The sequence below is a fragment of the Staurois parvus genome, unplaced genomic scaffold (assembly GCF_062004578.1).
Source record: "Staurois parvus isolate SC_StPar_1 unplaced genomic scaffold, SC_StPar_1.0 ptg000006l, whole genome shotgun sequence".
In the NCBI taxonomy this organism is placed as follows: domain Eukaryota; kingdom Metazoa; phylum Chordata; class Amphibia; order Anura; family Ranidae; genus Staurois; species Staurois parvus.
In genome coordinates this window covers 11,228,016-11,243,731 of record NW_028317802.1, presented here as the reverse complement: position 1 = coordinate 11,243,731, position 15,716 = coordinate 11,228,016, and the positions used below count along the sequence as shown (strand labels likewise).

Below are 15,716 nucleotides of genomic sequence, written 5' to 3'. Positions count from 1 at the left end.
GGAACTGTACTATCCATTTGACATAATAATACTTTGAACCTAAAAGTGCTTACAGGCCAGGCAAATATTAGTGGTTACACTTACCAACTTCAGTTTTTTTAATCCACTCTCATTGTATAGCTACGCTTGTTGCTCACAGTTAGTGTCTCTCATCTGTGTTATCCATTATTTAAAAAAAAAAAAAAGAATTAAAACATAGACAGCAAGAGTGTCATATATTGGCAAAAGGATACGGTTGTCAGGTGCATAGTGGCTGCTGACCATCTCTTTCAAAGTTGTAAAACTTGGTATATGAAGTAACCCACTAGCATCCATACAAACCTCAAACACCAGTTTTTAGTTGAATTTTTAGTTGAAAAAATGTGTAGTTCTATAATCAGAAAAAAGGAAGGATGGACTTGTCTGCCTGTTTTTATTTAAATCCTTATCAAGAGCAGTAGATACAATGAGGAAATAAAATCTTTGTAAATGTATCCAATATATTAGAATGCATGGAAATCACTGTAATAGTAGTGTTTGGCTTATTCAAGATGCACAGTATACTGTGAGTGGATAGATATAAATTAGGATTTTCAGCAGGCTATTACACGCTTCCAAATTTGTTGCAAATTAATATTTACGCTAAATACCAAATCACATGAAATCACGCCGCCCCTTGAAGATATCGGATGATGAAACGCGTAGGGCGGGGCTTAGTGGATGGGACGTCAGGGCGCTCCTCGAGACTGTCGGCTGTGATCGCGGTGAGCGAGGCTCGTCCCTGATTTAGCTTTTTGAGACTGATATTGCTGATATTGCTGGTGTCAGTTGCACACCTTTCTTGTGAGTGCATATTTAAGGCTACAATAAAAATTATCTTTGTTTTAATATACTGCACCATGATACTCTTCTTTGATTCCCCGAGAATTTCCAAAGTTATGAAGGCATGATGACCACTTGCAGTTAAGGCTGTTCCATGTGTGCTGATTTGGCTGATTGCAGTCTATTGCTCCTGAATACTCCAACAGATCATCGCTCTCAGAGCAATTGCTATTTTTGCTGATTTATAATTTGATCAGCAAATAGCTCTGTTGAGTTTACCCATTTCATTCTGTGGTTGATTTTGCTACATGGTGTTTTTTCTTGTTTAAGAGATTTTTTAATCACTTATATTGGTGTTTGGACTTATATATGAATTACGGACATTTATAAATATATTTTTTATTTTATTTATGTATTTATCTGCATTTTCATGTGATCTGGTATTTAGCGCATTCTTTTATAAATTTGTTGTCACTTACCTTTTCTTTTGTTAGGTTTGCAGCTTTATATATAATTTATTGGTGCTGTGTCTATATATTTTACGTTTAAATTAATATTTACATATTTACTCATCATGTGTGCGTTTAATTTTAACATCTAAAGGAAAAACAGAAAAAAGACCATATTGTGACAGCAATTTTAACAGTTTTACTATCATTACTCTAATTTTGTGCCTTGGGTGTTGCTTATTTTTACAACTTTGTCTACTTTCTTGTCTACTAGGCGGCAGATTTCCCCTATATTTAACTTCAGTTAATAATTATTTAGGTATTTTTGGTCAACAATGTAGCTACATTTTCAGACAAGATAATTAATGTACTATGGAAATAAATAAGAAAAAAACATGGTACAACATTGGTAAATAAAACAAAAGATTTACAATAGCAATACAACCCCTACTTACTGTAATGCAGTACAACTGAGTAGTTTAAATGCTTTTATTTCTTGCAAGAAAACTGTGCATATTATGTCTTATAATTGTATGCATGCATCATGTTGTACAATTATGTCTGTAAGCAGCCGTCCAGACAAGATATTATATGCAGTATTTAGCCTATGGTTCAAACTGGGAACTGCATGTGAATCACACAGGAATCACACTGCATTCTTGTGCAAATGTCATGCGATTCTGTGTGGTGCAATTTGAGCGCACTCATTTTTGATGGCTCAGATTGCACTGCATTCACATTGAAAAGATGCAGGCACCTTTTTTTTAACCACACTGGAATCAGATCACATGGCTGTCTATAGCCATGCAATCTGGTTCAGGCAAACACACTGCATTTAACCTCCCTGGAGGTATTCCCTAGTGTAGCACGGGGTAAAGTTTCAGCACCACAAACGGTAACCCCAAGCCACACTCGGGAATGCCCTGCAGCATTGCTCCGGGATCCCTTCTGCACTTACCTTGTCCTTCGCTCCCATGATGTCCCCCCTGAAACGTCCCCGGCTATGTCCTCCGGCCGATGCTGGCATCTGTCTTCCGGGTTCCATTCCCTGCGACGTCAGGACGTACGGAAACGGAACTGGCAGGAAATTTAAAAATGTCAAAAAGTGACATTCACTAAATACACTAAAATCACATAGTAAAACATTACTGTATCAAGCCATTTCACATACATTTTATCCCTAGTGCTTTGTCCTGTGCCCTGCCTTCATTTGTACTGTTCTTTCTGCCTTGAAACTGAGAAATGTCCATGGCGTCCAAAAAGCGTCCCTTTAGGTCAAAAGCGGTTTTAGACCAGCTAGAGAACAGTGATAGTAAATTAGAACCACTTGCAGAATTAAGTGATAATGATTTGTGGGGAAATTCGTCATCAGACACTGAAAACGATTTTGCAACTTTCCTCAGTGATGTGAGCACTTGGCGCTCTGTTTCAAATTTCAGTGTTTTTGGTTCGATTATATTATTGAATTAAATTTATTATTATATTATTATTTTTATGATCATTTATTAAATTATAATTTATGATTTCGTGTTTCAAATTGTAACATACCCGGGATGTTTACTAGACTCTTGTTCGGGCAGATTTCAGTGAGTTATTCCTAAAAATTACAGGCCTACAAAAAAAACCTACATATTCCCATGCAAAAAAATGTACCGCTTTGAGCACAGAAATACTGACATAATCAGACTGCTAGGGAGGCTATGACCTGCTTTTGGGGTGTCATCAACGTTTAACTGACACCCGCAGCAGATCACAGAACAGTGCGATTGCGACGCGGTGCAAGAAACACGCATCATTCACTGCATTTCCTGCACCATATCAGTGTGAACCAGAGTTTATGCATCACAAGCTTTTGAAAGTTCGTCCTGCAACTGATATCTTTGAGACTTTCTGATGTGTGTATGCATAACCTTTGTTTTTAATATGGAGCAGGAAAGAATGCCAGATTACTGGCAAGGCAAAAAAAAATTGTTCAAAGGTTTTTAATTGGATGACTGTGATGTTAAAAACCAAATCATTTATCATACCTTTGTTTTATGCCTTATGTATTTTATTTTTAAATTATGTTATATTATTTACTTATTTACAGCTGAGGAAATTTAACTCACAGATATTTGCATAAAAAATTTCATGATCGTGTAGGGGTAGTTTTAAATCTTGAAGCCAGCTTTTACTATCAAGCTGTTTGATATATATCAATTTAATTTAGAACTATGAATTCATCTAACCTAAAGTTGAAATGTTTTCTAAATACATTAAATCTACATTTCTTTGCAATTGCATAATAAGTTAGGTAGTAGTTTTTAGTTTAAGTTTAGTTTAAGAGAGTTAGAATATCAGGCAACATGTCCTCCAATTTTCTATACTAGGCTAGTGCAAGAATTAAAACAACAGAATGAATTTACAACTGTTATGTTGGACTGCTACATCTAGTATGTGTTGTGACAAATGCTTATGTACAGTGTTTGACAGGGAAGAATTTACTACTGGATAGTTTATTAAAACAATGGAAAATTCCACCAAAGCAATGTTTTACACATTGCATAACCACATGGCTGTCTTGAGATCAATGAGGTGAATGGAACAGTTTTTTCATAAAAAAAGATAAAATTGGATGAAAATGTTTAATGAAAACTATTTGCCAAGTAAAAAGTATTTCAGAACAAAAAAAATAAAAAACAGAACAAAATAGAAAAATGCATCAGTGACTCTTGTACCAATGAATAATGATATGTCAGATATCAACACCTGTTATGGAGTCTACTCTATTCACTCACTGTGCCTCTTCTTACAATGACAAGCACTTTTGATTGTTAAAACTGTTTTGAGAAATGCCACATGGCAAAAACATCTATCTGTTTGGAGTTCCAGGTGTGCTGTTGGAAATTTATATTCAAATGATCTTTATTAATTTTAAACAGGAACTGTTGCAGGTGGGGGAACAAGAAAGGGGAGGGGGTAAGCAGGTTCAGAATCATACATGTTCCAATTGATGCTTTATAATGTCATCAGAATCACAGATAAAACACATGAATTGCTAGGCATTATACATAGTTTCAATTTAAATTTCTATAGGCTGAGGAACCTGAGTAAAGGAAAGGGGGAGGGTAGGGGGAACAAGAAGGTAAGAAGGTAAACAGTATATCAGTCAAGAACAAAACACATACTCCAAATTGGGTGGGCTATCATACATTAACTGTGCATTTTGGATTACGAGACCATTTAGACCAAGTTTGGGAGAATTTGGCATAGGAGAGGTTATTCAAGGCGAATCTCTTTTCCATTTCACATTGAAAATTTAGGTCATGAATCGTCATAGCTAGAGATAGTGAGGTAGTAGATTTCCGTAATTTAGTAATGTTATTTTTGGCAGCATATAGCAGGTGAATAATTATGTTACGCGAGGTCAGAGAGTTTTCTAAGCCACTATGTAAGAGTGCTGTGATAGGGTCAGGATGTACTACTTTGTCAGTTATTTGAGAAATGATATTGAAAACTCCATTCCAGAAAGATCTTAATGATTTAAATGACCACATCATATGTAATAGGGAACCTGTTTCTCCACATTGTCGCCAACAATGCGGAGAGCAGGAGGGATACATTTTTGCTAGTCTATCGGGTTTCAAGTACCATTGATGCAGGAGTTTCAGATAAGATTCCCAATGTGTATTACAGTTCGAGGCTTTATATGTGAGGGTGAAGGTTTTCTGCCATGTTTGGTCTGAGAAAGTTTGGGAGAGTTGTAATTCCCATTTTCGTAAGGATGTCGTTCATAGGTTAAATTGGAACGCAATAATTTGGGAGTAAAATGTGGATATACCTCTATCCGGGTATTTAGTGTAATTGAGGTATTGAAATAAAGGGGTTGGGAGGGTAGTTTTAGATGGAATCTTTTTAGTTTGAATGCAATGGATGATTCTAATGTAGGTGAAGTATCCGGAGGCAGGAAGGGAGAATTTGTGTTGGAGATCTTGAAACGAGTTTAGTTTGTTGGTTGAATAAAAGTCCGTTATCAAATGGACTCCATATTTTTCCCAGAGAGTTAAATTGATGTAGGGTATCCATAAGTGTAGGACATGAATAGGGGTCGGAATTGATCTGGATTCTGGAAAGGGGTAGGATAATATACTAGTCCAGGCTTCAAGGGAAGCTTTGATGCAGGGGTGGGTAAATGACAGATGAGAACAATCAATTGATCTAAGCAAGGATATTCTGTGGTGTGAGAGGGTGGAAAACTAGGGGTTCCATGGCAGGCCATATTTTTTTGGTCGTAGGATTCCACCAGAAGTAAATCTGGTCTAGGAGTGTGGCTTCATAGTATGAGTGGAGATGTGGAAGGTCCTCTCCTCCTCTACTGAGTGGTCGATATTAGTAGGTTAGTGGCACATCTGGGTCATTTGGATTCCCGGATAAATTGGGAAAAATGTTTCTGTACAGTGTGGAAGAACATGGTGGGGTACAGGAATAGGTAGGGTTCGAAATATGTAGAGTAATTTAGGTAGGATAAACATTTTTAGGGCTGAAATCCGTCCCATTTTAGATAGGCCGAAGGTTTGAGGACAGTTAAGTTCTCCGGGTAGAGCTGGGAGAAACGCTTTATGGTTTAGATTAAAAAATCAGTTGGTTGAGGGAGTTAAATTAATCCCTAGATACAGGATTGAAAGGTTAGTCCAAATGAATGGCCATTTTTTAACAAAGAGCTGACAAGTGACCGATGGTGTGTACAGATTTAGGATCACAGATTTATTTTTGTTTAGCTTATAGTAGGAAACCTCTGTGTATAGGTTGAGTATGTTACGTATAGCTGGAAGTGATTGAGACGGTTTAGTAACCATTAAAATAATATTGTCCACAAACAGACTAATTTTATGTTCAGTGTCATGGCATTTAATGCCCGAAAATGATGGTTCTTGTCTTAGTTTAGAGGCAAGGGGTTCTATGAGTACTGCTGGAAATTTAATTGGCATCTTGTTAAGTGTTCTTGCATGGCAAGACCACTTACTGTTATCTCACATATATATTCTTATTATTATAGCCAAATTTACCACCCTAACTCCTCCCACAGTTTTTACACTACATAGACAGTAATATACCAAAATGTGAAGATTGCTCCCCATTGGTGTGCTATTACTTTGTGGAACGTTTCGCCGAATGGGTCACAAACTATCGGCGTTTTTTGGGTGAAATTGGTCCCATAGGAATGAATGGCGGAATGTTCAAAACTAGAGTGGGAGCTGACAAAAGCTAGAGTGTGAGCTGGAAAATCAGGACATGATTTCTAAACTGCCATCACTCCCTCATTTTCAAGCCCACCTACACAAATCTTATATCAAAACATTTGGCTATCCCTGCTGCCACTTAAAATGTCCACGGCTAAGCCATAGTCCTCATAGTTTTCACAATATGACCATTTGTTTGCAACTCACGCCGCCCATTGACATTCATTGAAACTCCACTCTAGCCACCTCACATTTGAAAGGCAATTTCTAAACTGCAACTGTGCCTTCATTTTTAATATTTCAGAGACATACTATGCAACAAAATTTAGGTCTGGGTCTTGTGATTCTCCCATTATAAAGCTCTTCGGTGTAGGATTTATAATTTTGCAACTACAACCGTTTGAAGATGGCAACTGCCAGTGAAGTGAGCAAGTTGGAGCAGTTTGTTTTTAACCGCTCTTCTCTGCCCTTGCTGTAGAGTGAGTTGCCATAGGAACCCAGGTGTGTGAGCAGGCAGCAGAGTGACAAGCCACTCCACCCAGTTATTCCGCCCACTCCAGTTGTAGACTACTGGTGGAGGCAAGAACACTTCACACAATTTCCCCAGAAATTGTAGCTTTTCTAGTTTTCTTATGAAAGGCTGATGAATTGTTGGACTCCACAATAACACAAGTTGTTCTAGGGTGCTTCATATTACTTAGGTGCCTATATACAGTACATGCAATACCAGGTATACAGTATACTGAGAAAGACCATGTTACATGAATTCTTGAATTTCTATTAAGCTTTTTTACTCTTCTGTCTGATCTTCACTGCATATCTTCTGCAGCCTTGTCCTTTTTAGCAAAACTCTATTATTATTATTATTATTTCTAAAAAAATTCAGCAAGTTCAAATCAAGGAATGCAATATTTTTTATGACAAACTTGACAATTATATGTTATAATTTGTTGTATTTATTCATAGTACATACTTTCTACTTTGGACATCCATTATAATACAGTATATTTACTATACAATAAATCATATTAGGTAATTATTTTATAAGCTTTACTTAAAACACATTTTTGTTAAGAATTAGGCAGAAGTCTCAAATATTCATACTCACAGAACCAGTAATTTGAACTGGTTGAAATGTCTTGTTTCAACACTAGATGGCATTCTACACCAATATATAGCATCTGGCTGAAACAAATATTCATCTCTCTCATTGCTGCTGCTGAAGATCTTGCTTGGAAATTTTGACCATGATAGATTGTTTTCCTGCGTTGTTAATTCTAAGCCTTCGTGGATGCCTTTTTTGCAAAAGGAATTATTGAAATCAACCTTGAAGGTTTTAAGAAATGTTCTGTCAAAAAGGGGATAACAATGCAAGGAGCATATTGGTCAATTTCTTATTGCTTCAAATGTCCTGGGATGTGATCCTGAGTCAGCTGCATTATATCATCCCAGAGGAATCTACACACGGAACCTTTGTTGGAAGAATTGCTCAGGATTTGGGACTGGAGATTGGTGAGATTAATTCAAGAATGTTGCATATTGTCTCTGTAGATGATAAAGAATACTTCCAGGTAAATCTGCAGAATGGAATCTTGTTTGTAAAAGAATCAATAGACAGAGAGCTGCTGTGTCCAGATATACCCTACTGTATTATTAATCTGCAGGTTATTGTAGATAAGCCTGTACAGATGTATCGTGTAGATGTTGAAATAGAAGATGTCAATGATAACAGTCCATCTTTTTCATCCAGTGTTACTAATTTAATGATATCAGAGTTGAGACCCACAGGATCTCATTTTCTGCTAGAGGGAGCTGTTGATCCTGACCTTGGAAAAAATTCTATTACAAGCTATGAACTCAGTGCAAGTGATTTTTTTGCCTTAGATTTTCAAAAATACATGAATCAAATCAGATCATTAGAGCTTGTATTAAAGAAATCTCTAGACAGAGAAAAGCAGTCGGTTCATAATCTGACACTTACAGCCTATGATAATGGGCGGCCAAGACTGAGTGGCACAACCCAAATTGTTATCACTGTGGAAGATGCTAATGATAATGCCCCTACTTTTAGCCAGCCATTTTATCAGTGCACTATTGAGGAAAATGCTATTGAGGGATCATTAGTGTTCAAATTAAATGCCACTGATTTGGATCAGGGAAAAAATGGAGAGCTTGCATATGAATTTGGCAAGCAAGTGAAGGAAGAAGTGAGGAGAGTATTTAATTTAGACAAAAGTACTGGAGAAATCAGATTAAAAAGCAAATTGGACTTTGAAACTGTTAAAATGTATGAAATTCAAGTTGATGCTATTGATAATGGTGAACACCCAATGATCGGCCATTGTAAAGTTCTTGTGACAGTGGTTGATGTCAATGACAACTCTCCAGAGATGACTGTGACGTCTTTATCAGTTCCTGTTCCTGAGAACTCTCCACAAGGGACAACAGTTGCAATTATAAGCATACGAGACAAAGATTCTGGATTAAATGGAAAAGTTCACTGTGTAATTTCTGAACCTGTGCCTTTCAAGATAAATCCAGCTTTTATGGGAGATTTTTCCCTCACTGTAAATGGACCACTGGATAGAGAGAAGAAAGCTTTTTATGAAGTAAAAATTTCTGCAAGAGATGAAGGGTCTCCATTTCTTTCTGTAACAAAAACTATAATTGTTGAAATAAGTGATGTGAATGATAATGCTCCCCGTTTCCAACAGCCTGTTGATACGATCTTTGTTAAAGAAAACAATCCACCAGGATCCCATGTCTACACAACATCGGCCTCAGACCCTGATATTGGACAGAATTCCTTTATCACGTATTCTGTCACTGACAGTACAATTGATGGGATCCCTATATCTTCTTACATCACCGTCAATCCAGAAAATGGAAAAGTGTTTGCATTAATTTCTTTTGACCATGAAAAGGTCACCTATTTCCAGTGTCACATAAAGGCAACTGATTCTGGTTTACCTCCTCTCACTTCTAACCTTACATTAAATATTTTCATTACTGATATTAATGACAACTCACCTACATTTAGCCCATTTTTTTCTACTATGACAGTCAAAGCCCCAAGGTTGGCACAACCTGGTTTTCTTGTGACTAAAGTGAGAGCATTGGACTTAGATTCTGGATACAATGCTTTGATATCTTATCATTTTAAAGACTTGTCAGGAAAAACACTCTTTACTATATCTCAGCAAACTGGCGATATTAGTTTGAAACGTTCATTTACAGATTCAGATAATGATGAATACAGACTAACTGTGGTGGCTCAAGACCATGGAGAACCAATCATGACTGCTGTGACCCAAATCATTATCTCCTTGGTGGAATTTGGAGAGGAAATGACTAATAATGATGACTCAAAGAGCACCAATGATGAGTTTTCTACAACAAATGTTTATTTGGTTATTGCCATCTGCATAATATCAAGTATTTTTATAATTACTTTAATTGCCTTCACTGTGTTAAGATGGCAGAAATACAGAGATGAAGTCAATGATCTGAAGGAAAATTATAAGATCTGTTCCAACACTGGGGGTAGTTGGATGTATTCCCAACACACTCAGTATAGAATGTGTTCAAATTCACTCCATGCAAAGAATGACTTGATTGTTTTCACTCCCAATTCTTCTCAGTCTCCAGGAAATGAAAATACTGAAAATCTACAAGGGTTGATCCTTAACCAGGTGAGAAAAATGTAAAACTCAGTGGAACCAGAACATGCTTTCATTATGTCAGTAGTTCTGGATTATAACTCTTTGTATTATTTGTTTTATCCTCAGTATTGTTTGGCCATTGATTGTCCACAATGTTGGAATTAATTTTGAAAAAAATAATTTGAATTAAGGTTAACTTAAGATGAAATACATTTTATGAATATATTGTTTAAATGTGCCAAGTTGTAAAGGTGGTCTGACAAGTGCCAATAGTGTGTTCAAGGACACAAGCTATGTATGTTTTGGGTCCCAACCAAGACACTACCTGCATGGAGCTTATATGTTCTCCCTGTGCTTACATGGGTTTCCGGGGTACTCCATTTTCCTCTCACACTCCAAAAGACATGCTAGTAGATAATTTTTTATTAAATATGGCCCTAAAATATGCATTCTTTTGAGTGGAAAGCATCATAAGCTTTTTAAAGGTAACAACACGGGATGTGAATATACAATATATAAAGCACTGTGTAAATTGTCAGCACTATATAAATACCTTAAAAATACTTAGTGATGTGTGCAATTCAAATGTAACTTTTTAGATTTTTTTAGCCTCAAATGTTTACCAGGACTGCACAACAACATAGTGAATCACAAAATAATTATCACAAAGTCCTACACGGATGAAGCATGTTAGAGGGGCTTTATTGATGGGTGGAGCCAGATGGATCCATCTGAAGCCATTTTGTGACGCATTTGTTTTGTGATTCACTACATTGGTGTGCAAACATTTGTGGATATATGATATTTTGGGGTGCTCATATCAGTGACCCAAGACCCAGCAACAGTATTTGAACTGGGTGGTAACTCTGACCGGACTTTTCATTCATTATAGATCTTTAATTTGAGTTGTCTGGTATGAATATGGTAAGGAAACACAGGGGATAGCTGTTTCTGTTTTAATTTCCCATAGCTGCTTTGCAGAAGAAACAGACTGAAGGAAAGGGATAGGAAGGGGTGGAAAGGGGAGGAAGGATAGAAGATATAGGTGTAAATTACCCCCCCAATCCACAGACCAGGTGAAATATGTGAGTAGCTCACAGAGTTAGTGCTCTTGGGTTAGGTAGAGAGATGAGATGATTTACTATTGTTCCATTTAGTCAAGAAAGATCTTTGGAGAAGTTTAGTGTAGGTGATTTCCATGAATAGGCAATTGTCTGGTAGCATCAAAAATAAAAGTGATCAATCTTGCTGTTAAGTGTGGAACATCTGCAGAAGGCTTATTCAATAGTACCCCAATCAGGTCCTTGCACAGTTAACAGCCCAGTACCGTGTATATCCAAATGTAGACCAGGATCCAGAGTCTGCTGACCTTCAGACATGACCACCAAATATGAAGCATACCTTCCTTTTCACATGTTCAAAAAGATAATATTGAGTATTGGGGTACATATTTAGCAACTCTAGTGGGCATGAGGTACCATTAAAAAGGACTTTAAATTAATTTTATATAGCTAAAATGTTAAATGAGGTATTTGCTGTAGCAGTTTCCCCCCAGTTTCTTCAGATAGGGATTTTCCCAGTTCCTTCCTCCTCTCATCAGAAAATGTAATGCATTTTTGGGTTACATCCATCTGATGGAAGTTAGTATTGAAGAAATGAGGCCTAGGGTGTTAGTGCAGCACTTGCTTTTCGAAGGTTATCAGAACCGAGGGGGGGGAGGTAGTAGTCTTTTTATATACTGGCACAGTTCAGTATGGGGGCATCATGAGGCTCCTGGAAGTATTTAAAAGGCTTAAGTCCTTCAGCTGTGAATTTATAGTGAATATAGTTTTCCTTCTATTTCCTACTAAAGCCAACTGTAAAATAGTTGGCAAGTACATACCAGGAGAAAATAGAGGACATTTTACTATATTTAACAAGGATAAATGTGGGGAAATGAGGCCTCTGGAATATCATATTGAGTCCAAGTGTTTGAGAGAGTGAGCTAAACATGACTGTATTGTCAGAGGTCTTATATTGGGGTTAGCCAGAGCAGAGAGGAAATTAAAACAGGATCACATGTCAGCTCACACAAAATGACCCAAATAGAGGCTTCCTGTTTGGAATGTAAGAGTGATAGATGGGCAATGTGTGCTGCCTCATAGTATTATGATATAGTGGGATACTCAGGCTAACATTTAAGTTGTGACAGTATAGGCTCTGTTCATTCTGGATTGCACAAATTTGGAAATAATGGAAAATAAATCATGGAACTTTATTTAATAACACTAAGAAGTGGCTGAAGTTTAGGAATAAGGGTAATTTTAACCACATTTAGCTTTCCAAACCAGGAAATTTGGTAGTGTTTTAATTTATGGAAAACAGAAGGATAATTGGCTTGGTAGGAAGCATGATACATGGGCAGTAGATTTATGCCAAGGTATATAATTGGGTAGCCCACTTGAAGCTAAAGTTGTTCTCAAAGCAGAATAGAGAGCTGAGATAAGGACATATTCATCACTACAGATTTGAGCTGATTGATTTTAAGTCTAAGAAGGAGTAAAATTCAACCAGTTCTTTCATCGATCCGGGTGGGCATCATAAGACATCCTCCCAGATCGAGCCTTCTGCGCGCCCACGGGACCACGCGTGATCTGTCATGGATACAGTTGATGACTGATAAGTGTACCGCTGGTACCATGTGACCACTGTGAACAATCACAGCAGGTCAAATGACAATTATAAACAATGGATAGCTTCCTTTCATGCCATCCATTGTGTACAATTGTGTTGCTAGCTGTGATTGTTCACAGTGATCACATGGTACAGCCAATCACAGCCCATCTGTGACACGTGTTTAGCTGTGGCCAATCACAGCTAATCACAACAAAAAAAAATGAATACATTTCATTCAGAAAAATACTTGCTTATAGCAATGAAATTCATTGCTATAAGCAATCATAATGTGTAAAAAAAATGTATCGCTTCCCCAGAGTAGTACAATGTTACTATGGTAGTAACAGTAACAGTGTATAAAAAAAGTTAAAAAAATTATTTTAAAAAATTTAAAAAGTTATTTTCATATTGTCACCAGTCAGAGTCCCTGATCACCACCACACCAGTTATATTATGGCACTGTACTGCACTGGTGACAATATGTAAAAACCATTGTGGAAAAAAAATTTAATTTCTTCATTTTCCAAAAAATAATGACAAAAAATTGCAACTTCAAAAAACTCACAATGCCTCTTACTAAATACTTTGGACTGTCTACTTTCCAAAAAGGGGTAATTTGGGGGATATCTGTACTGTCCTGACATTTTTGGGCCTCAAGAAATGAGATAGGCCATCAGTACATCAGAACTGATTGATTTTCAGATATATACTATATATTGTGGACTCTCCTACAGATTAAATAATATCCACTGCTTTGGGTTATTTTCAGCAAAGAAATATATCAGAATGTAGTTTAGCCTAAATTTATAAAGAACAATTATTTACTGTATTTGCAAATTTTATAACAGACACAAACATTTTTGGGCTGTTTTCATTTATTTAGCAAAAAATAAAAAACCCAGTGGTGAATAAATACCACCAAAATAAATTTCTACTTGTGTGAGCAAAATGATAAAAATTTAGTATGGGTACAGTGTTACATGACTGTACAATTGTTATTGAAAGTGCGACAGCGCTGAAAGCTGAAAATTGGCCTGGGCAGGAAGGGGTTAAAAGTACCCAGTATTGAGGTGGTTAATCATGGTGTCAGGAGATATGGGTTAAGGTAATACCATCAGAAAACAGTATGATTTTATTGTTTGGATCCCCTATCAATATTTTTTACTTTTTGTTATAAAACATATGCAATAAAAAAATTCTAAAAATCTAATTTCTTCATAAATTTTGGCCAATATGTATTCTGCTACCTATTTTTGGTAAAAAGAAATCTCAAAAAGCGTATATTGATTGGTTTGCACAAAAGTTGTAGCATCTAAAAGCCATGGTATATATACTGTATTTTTATTTTACTAGTAATGGCGGCGATTGATTTATAGCGGGGCTGTGATATTGCTGTGGACAATTTGGCACTAACAAACACTTTTTGGGAACCCGTGACACTAATACAATGCCAAAAATATACACTGTCACTGTATTAATGACACTGGCTGGGAAGGGGTTAAACATCTAGGGTGATCAAAGAGTTAGATGTGTGCCTAACCAGTGTTTTTGTGTGTACTATATTGTGTTTTTACTAGTCAATGTGCTGGATTTTATTCCCTGCTTTACAGGGGAAGGAAAATTCAGCAGAATGCTGTTGACATGACACAGCTTTGTCTTGTTAGGCAGAGCTGTGTCCTGTCATGCTCCTCGCAGATCAATGGTTGCTAGCATTCATCCATTGCCCGGCACCCATTGATCGGCTTCTACTGTGAAGCAGCAGCAGAAGCGGTGTTCCAGGGGCAAGCCACCCTGTAGCGGTATATCTGCTTTAGGATGATGGGCAAATGGGTAATCTGCCATTTTGGTATGAAGCCAGTTTAATCTATGTGAATTAAGTCTCCCAGATAAGTGTTAAGTCTGTTGGCTAAAGCTTTTGCTAAAACTTATAGGTCATTGTTCAAAAGTGATATCAGCCTAAAATTAAACTAAAGCTTTATTTGGGTTGGGGACCATAATAATGGTATTTCAAAAAGTCAGAGGAGAAGTATTTGGATGCTTACACCTTATTGAACATCTTGACTAAGTTTTTTTTAAAAAAAGAAGGCAGAAAAACCATCAGGTCCTTGCCATTTGCCTATTTTAAGGGATTTTATAGCCGATATTGCCTCCATTGAAATTACATATGCCTCCAAAAGACTGAGAAATGTAGTGGACAACTGTAGCAAACATAATTTGGCAAACAAAATGCCTCAACTTGCTTTTAATCAAAAGTGGGTGAAGGGGAGTCAGGTCTTTCTACCTATGTTTTTAACTGCCGGTATCGAAACTGCCAGTATCGGCTGTGTCTTGTTTTATATTTTATTAGGATGGTAGTGACTAAAGCAATTTAATTTGTTAGCTACAGTCAAATCTGCTTTGTCACCTTTGGCATAGAATCTTTGTTTTGGCAATTGTAGTTTCTGTTCCGCCATGCCAGTAAGGGCTGAATTTAAGACTGTTCTGATGTTCTGTTATCTTTAATAAGGTAAACTTCTCCAGTGCTGAATGACTGCAATTTATTTTGGTTGGATTGATTTACTAAAGTAGAAAAGCATGTTTACTTTAAAAGGTAATTCTCTATTTGTAAAAAAGTGACTGTCCATATCATACTGCCTTGCAAAAAAACAACTTTTCCTCAAAGACTGTGTAAGAGACTGTGCAGTGTGGACCATGGATCAGGAACTGTAGACCATAAATATGTGTACATGTGTTTAGATTTTTACTAGGCTTATTTAAAATTCCTTTGCAAAAAGAACATTCAGTTAGCTTAGTGAATGATGTGACGCTATGCTATTATTTTTTTTTTTTACATTCTTTATTTATAGGTTCCACCAGAAAAAATATGACTAAACATCATTCAGGAATCTTACAAAATGAAACAATTAACTCCTAATACAGTTCAATAAGTA

General features: G+C 36.7%; 1 protein-coding gene across 19 annotated transcripts in view; it reads left to right on the top strand.

Annotated features, from left to right (window-relative positions):
* The window catches only part of LOC149474338 (protocadherin alpha-C2-like), a 371,807-nt gene that overhangs the window by 160,516 nt on the left and 195,575 nt on the right, over positions 1-15,716 (top strand). Inside the window, exon 1 of one of the 19 annotated variants that reach the window (XM_089660349.1) lies at positions 7,751-10,161. The exons of the other annotated variants lie outside the window; for them this stretch is intronic. Within the exon in view, the coding sequence (XP_089516475.1) occupies positions 7,813-10,161 (2,349 nt within the window). The 5' untranslated portion in view covers positions 7,751-7,812. Of the gene's footprint in view, positions 1-7,750; positions 10,162-15,716 lie in introns of those variants that run through there. 19 annotated transcript variants of the gene reach the window in all.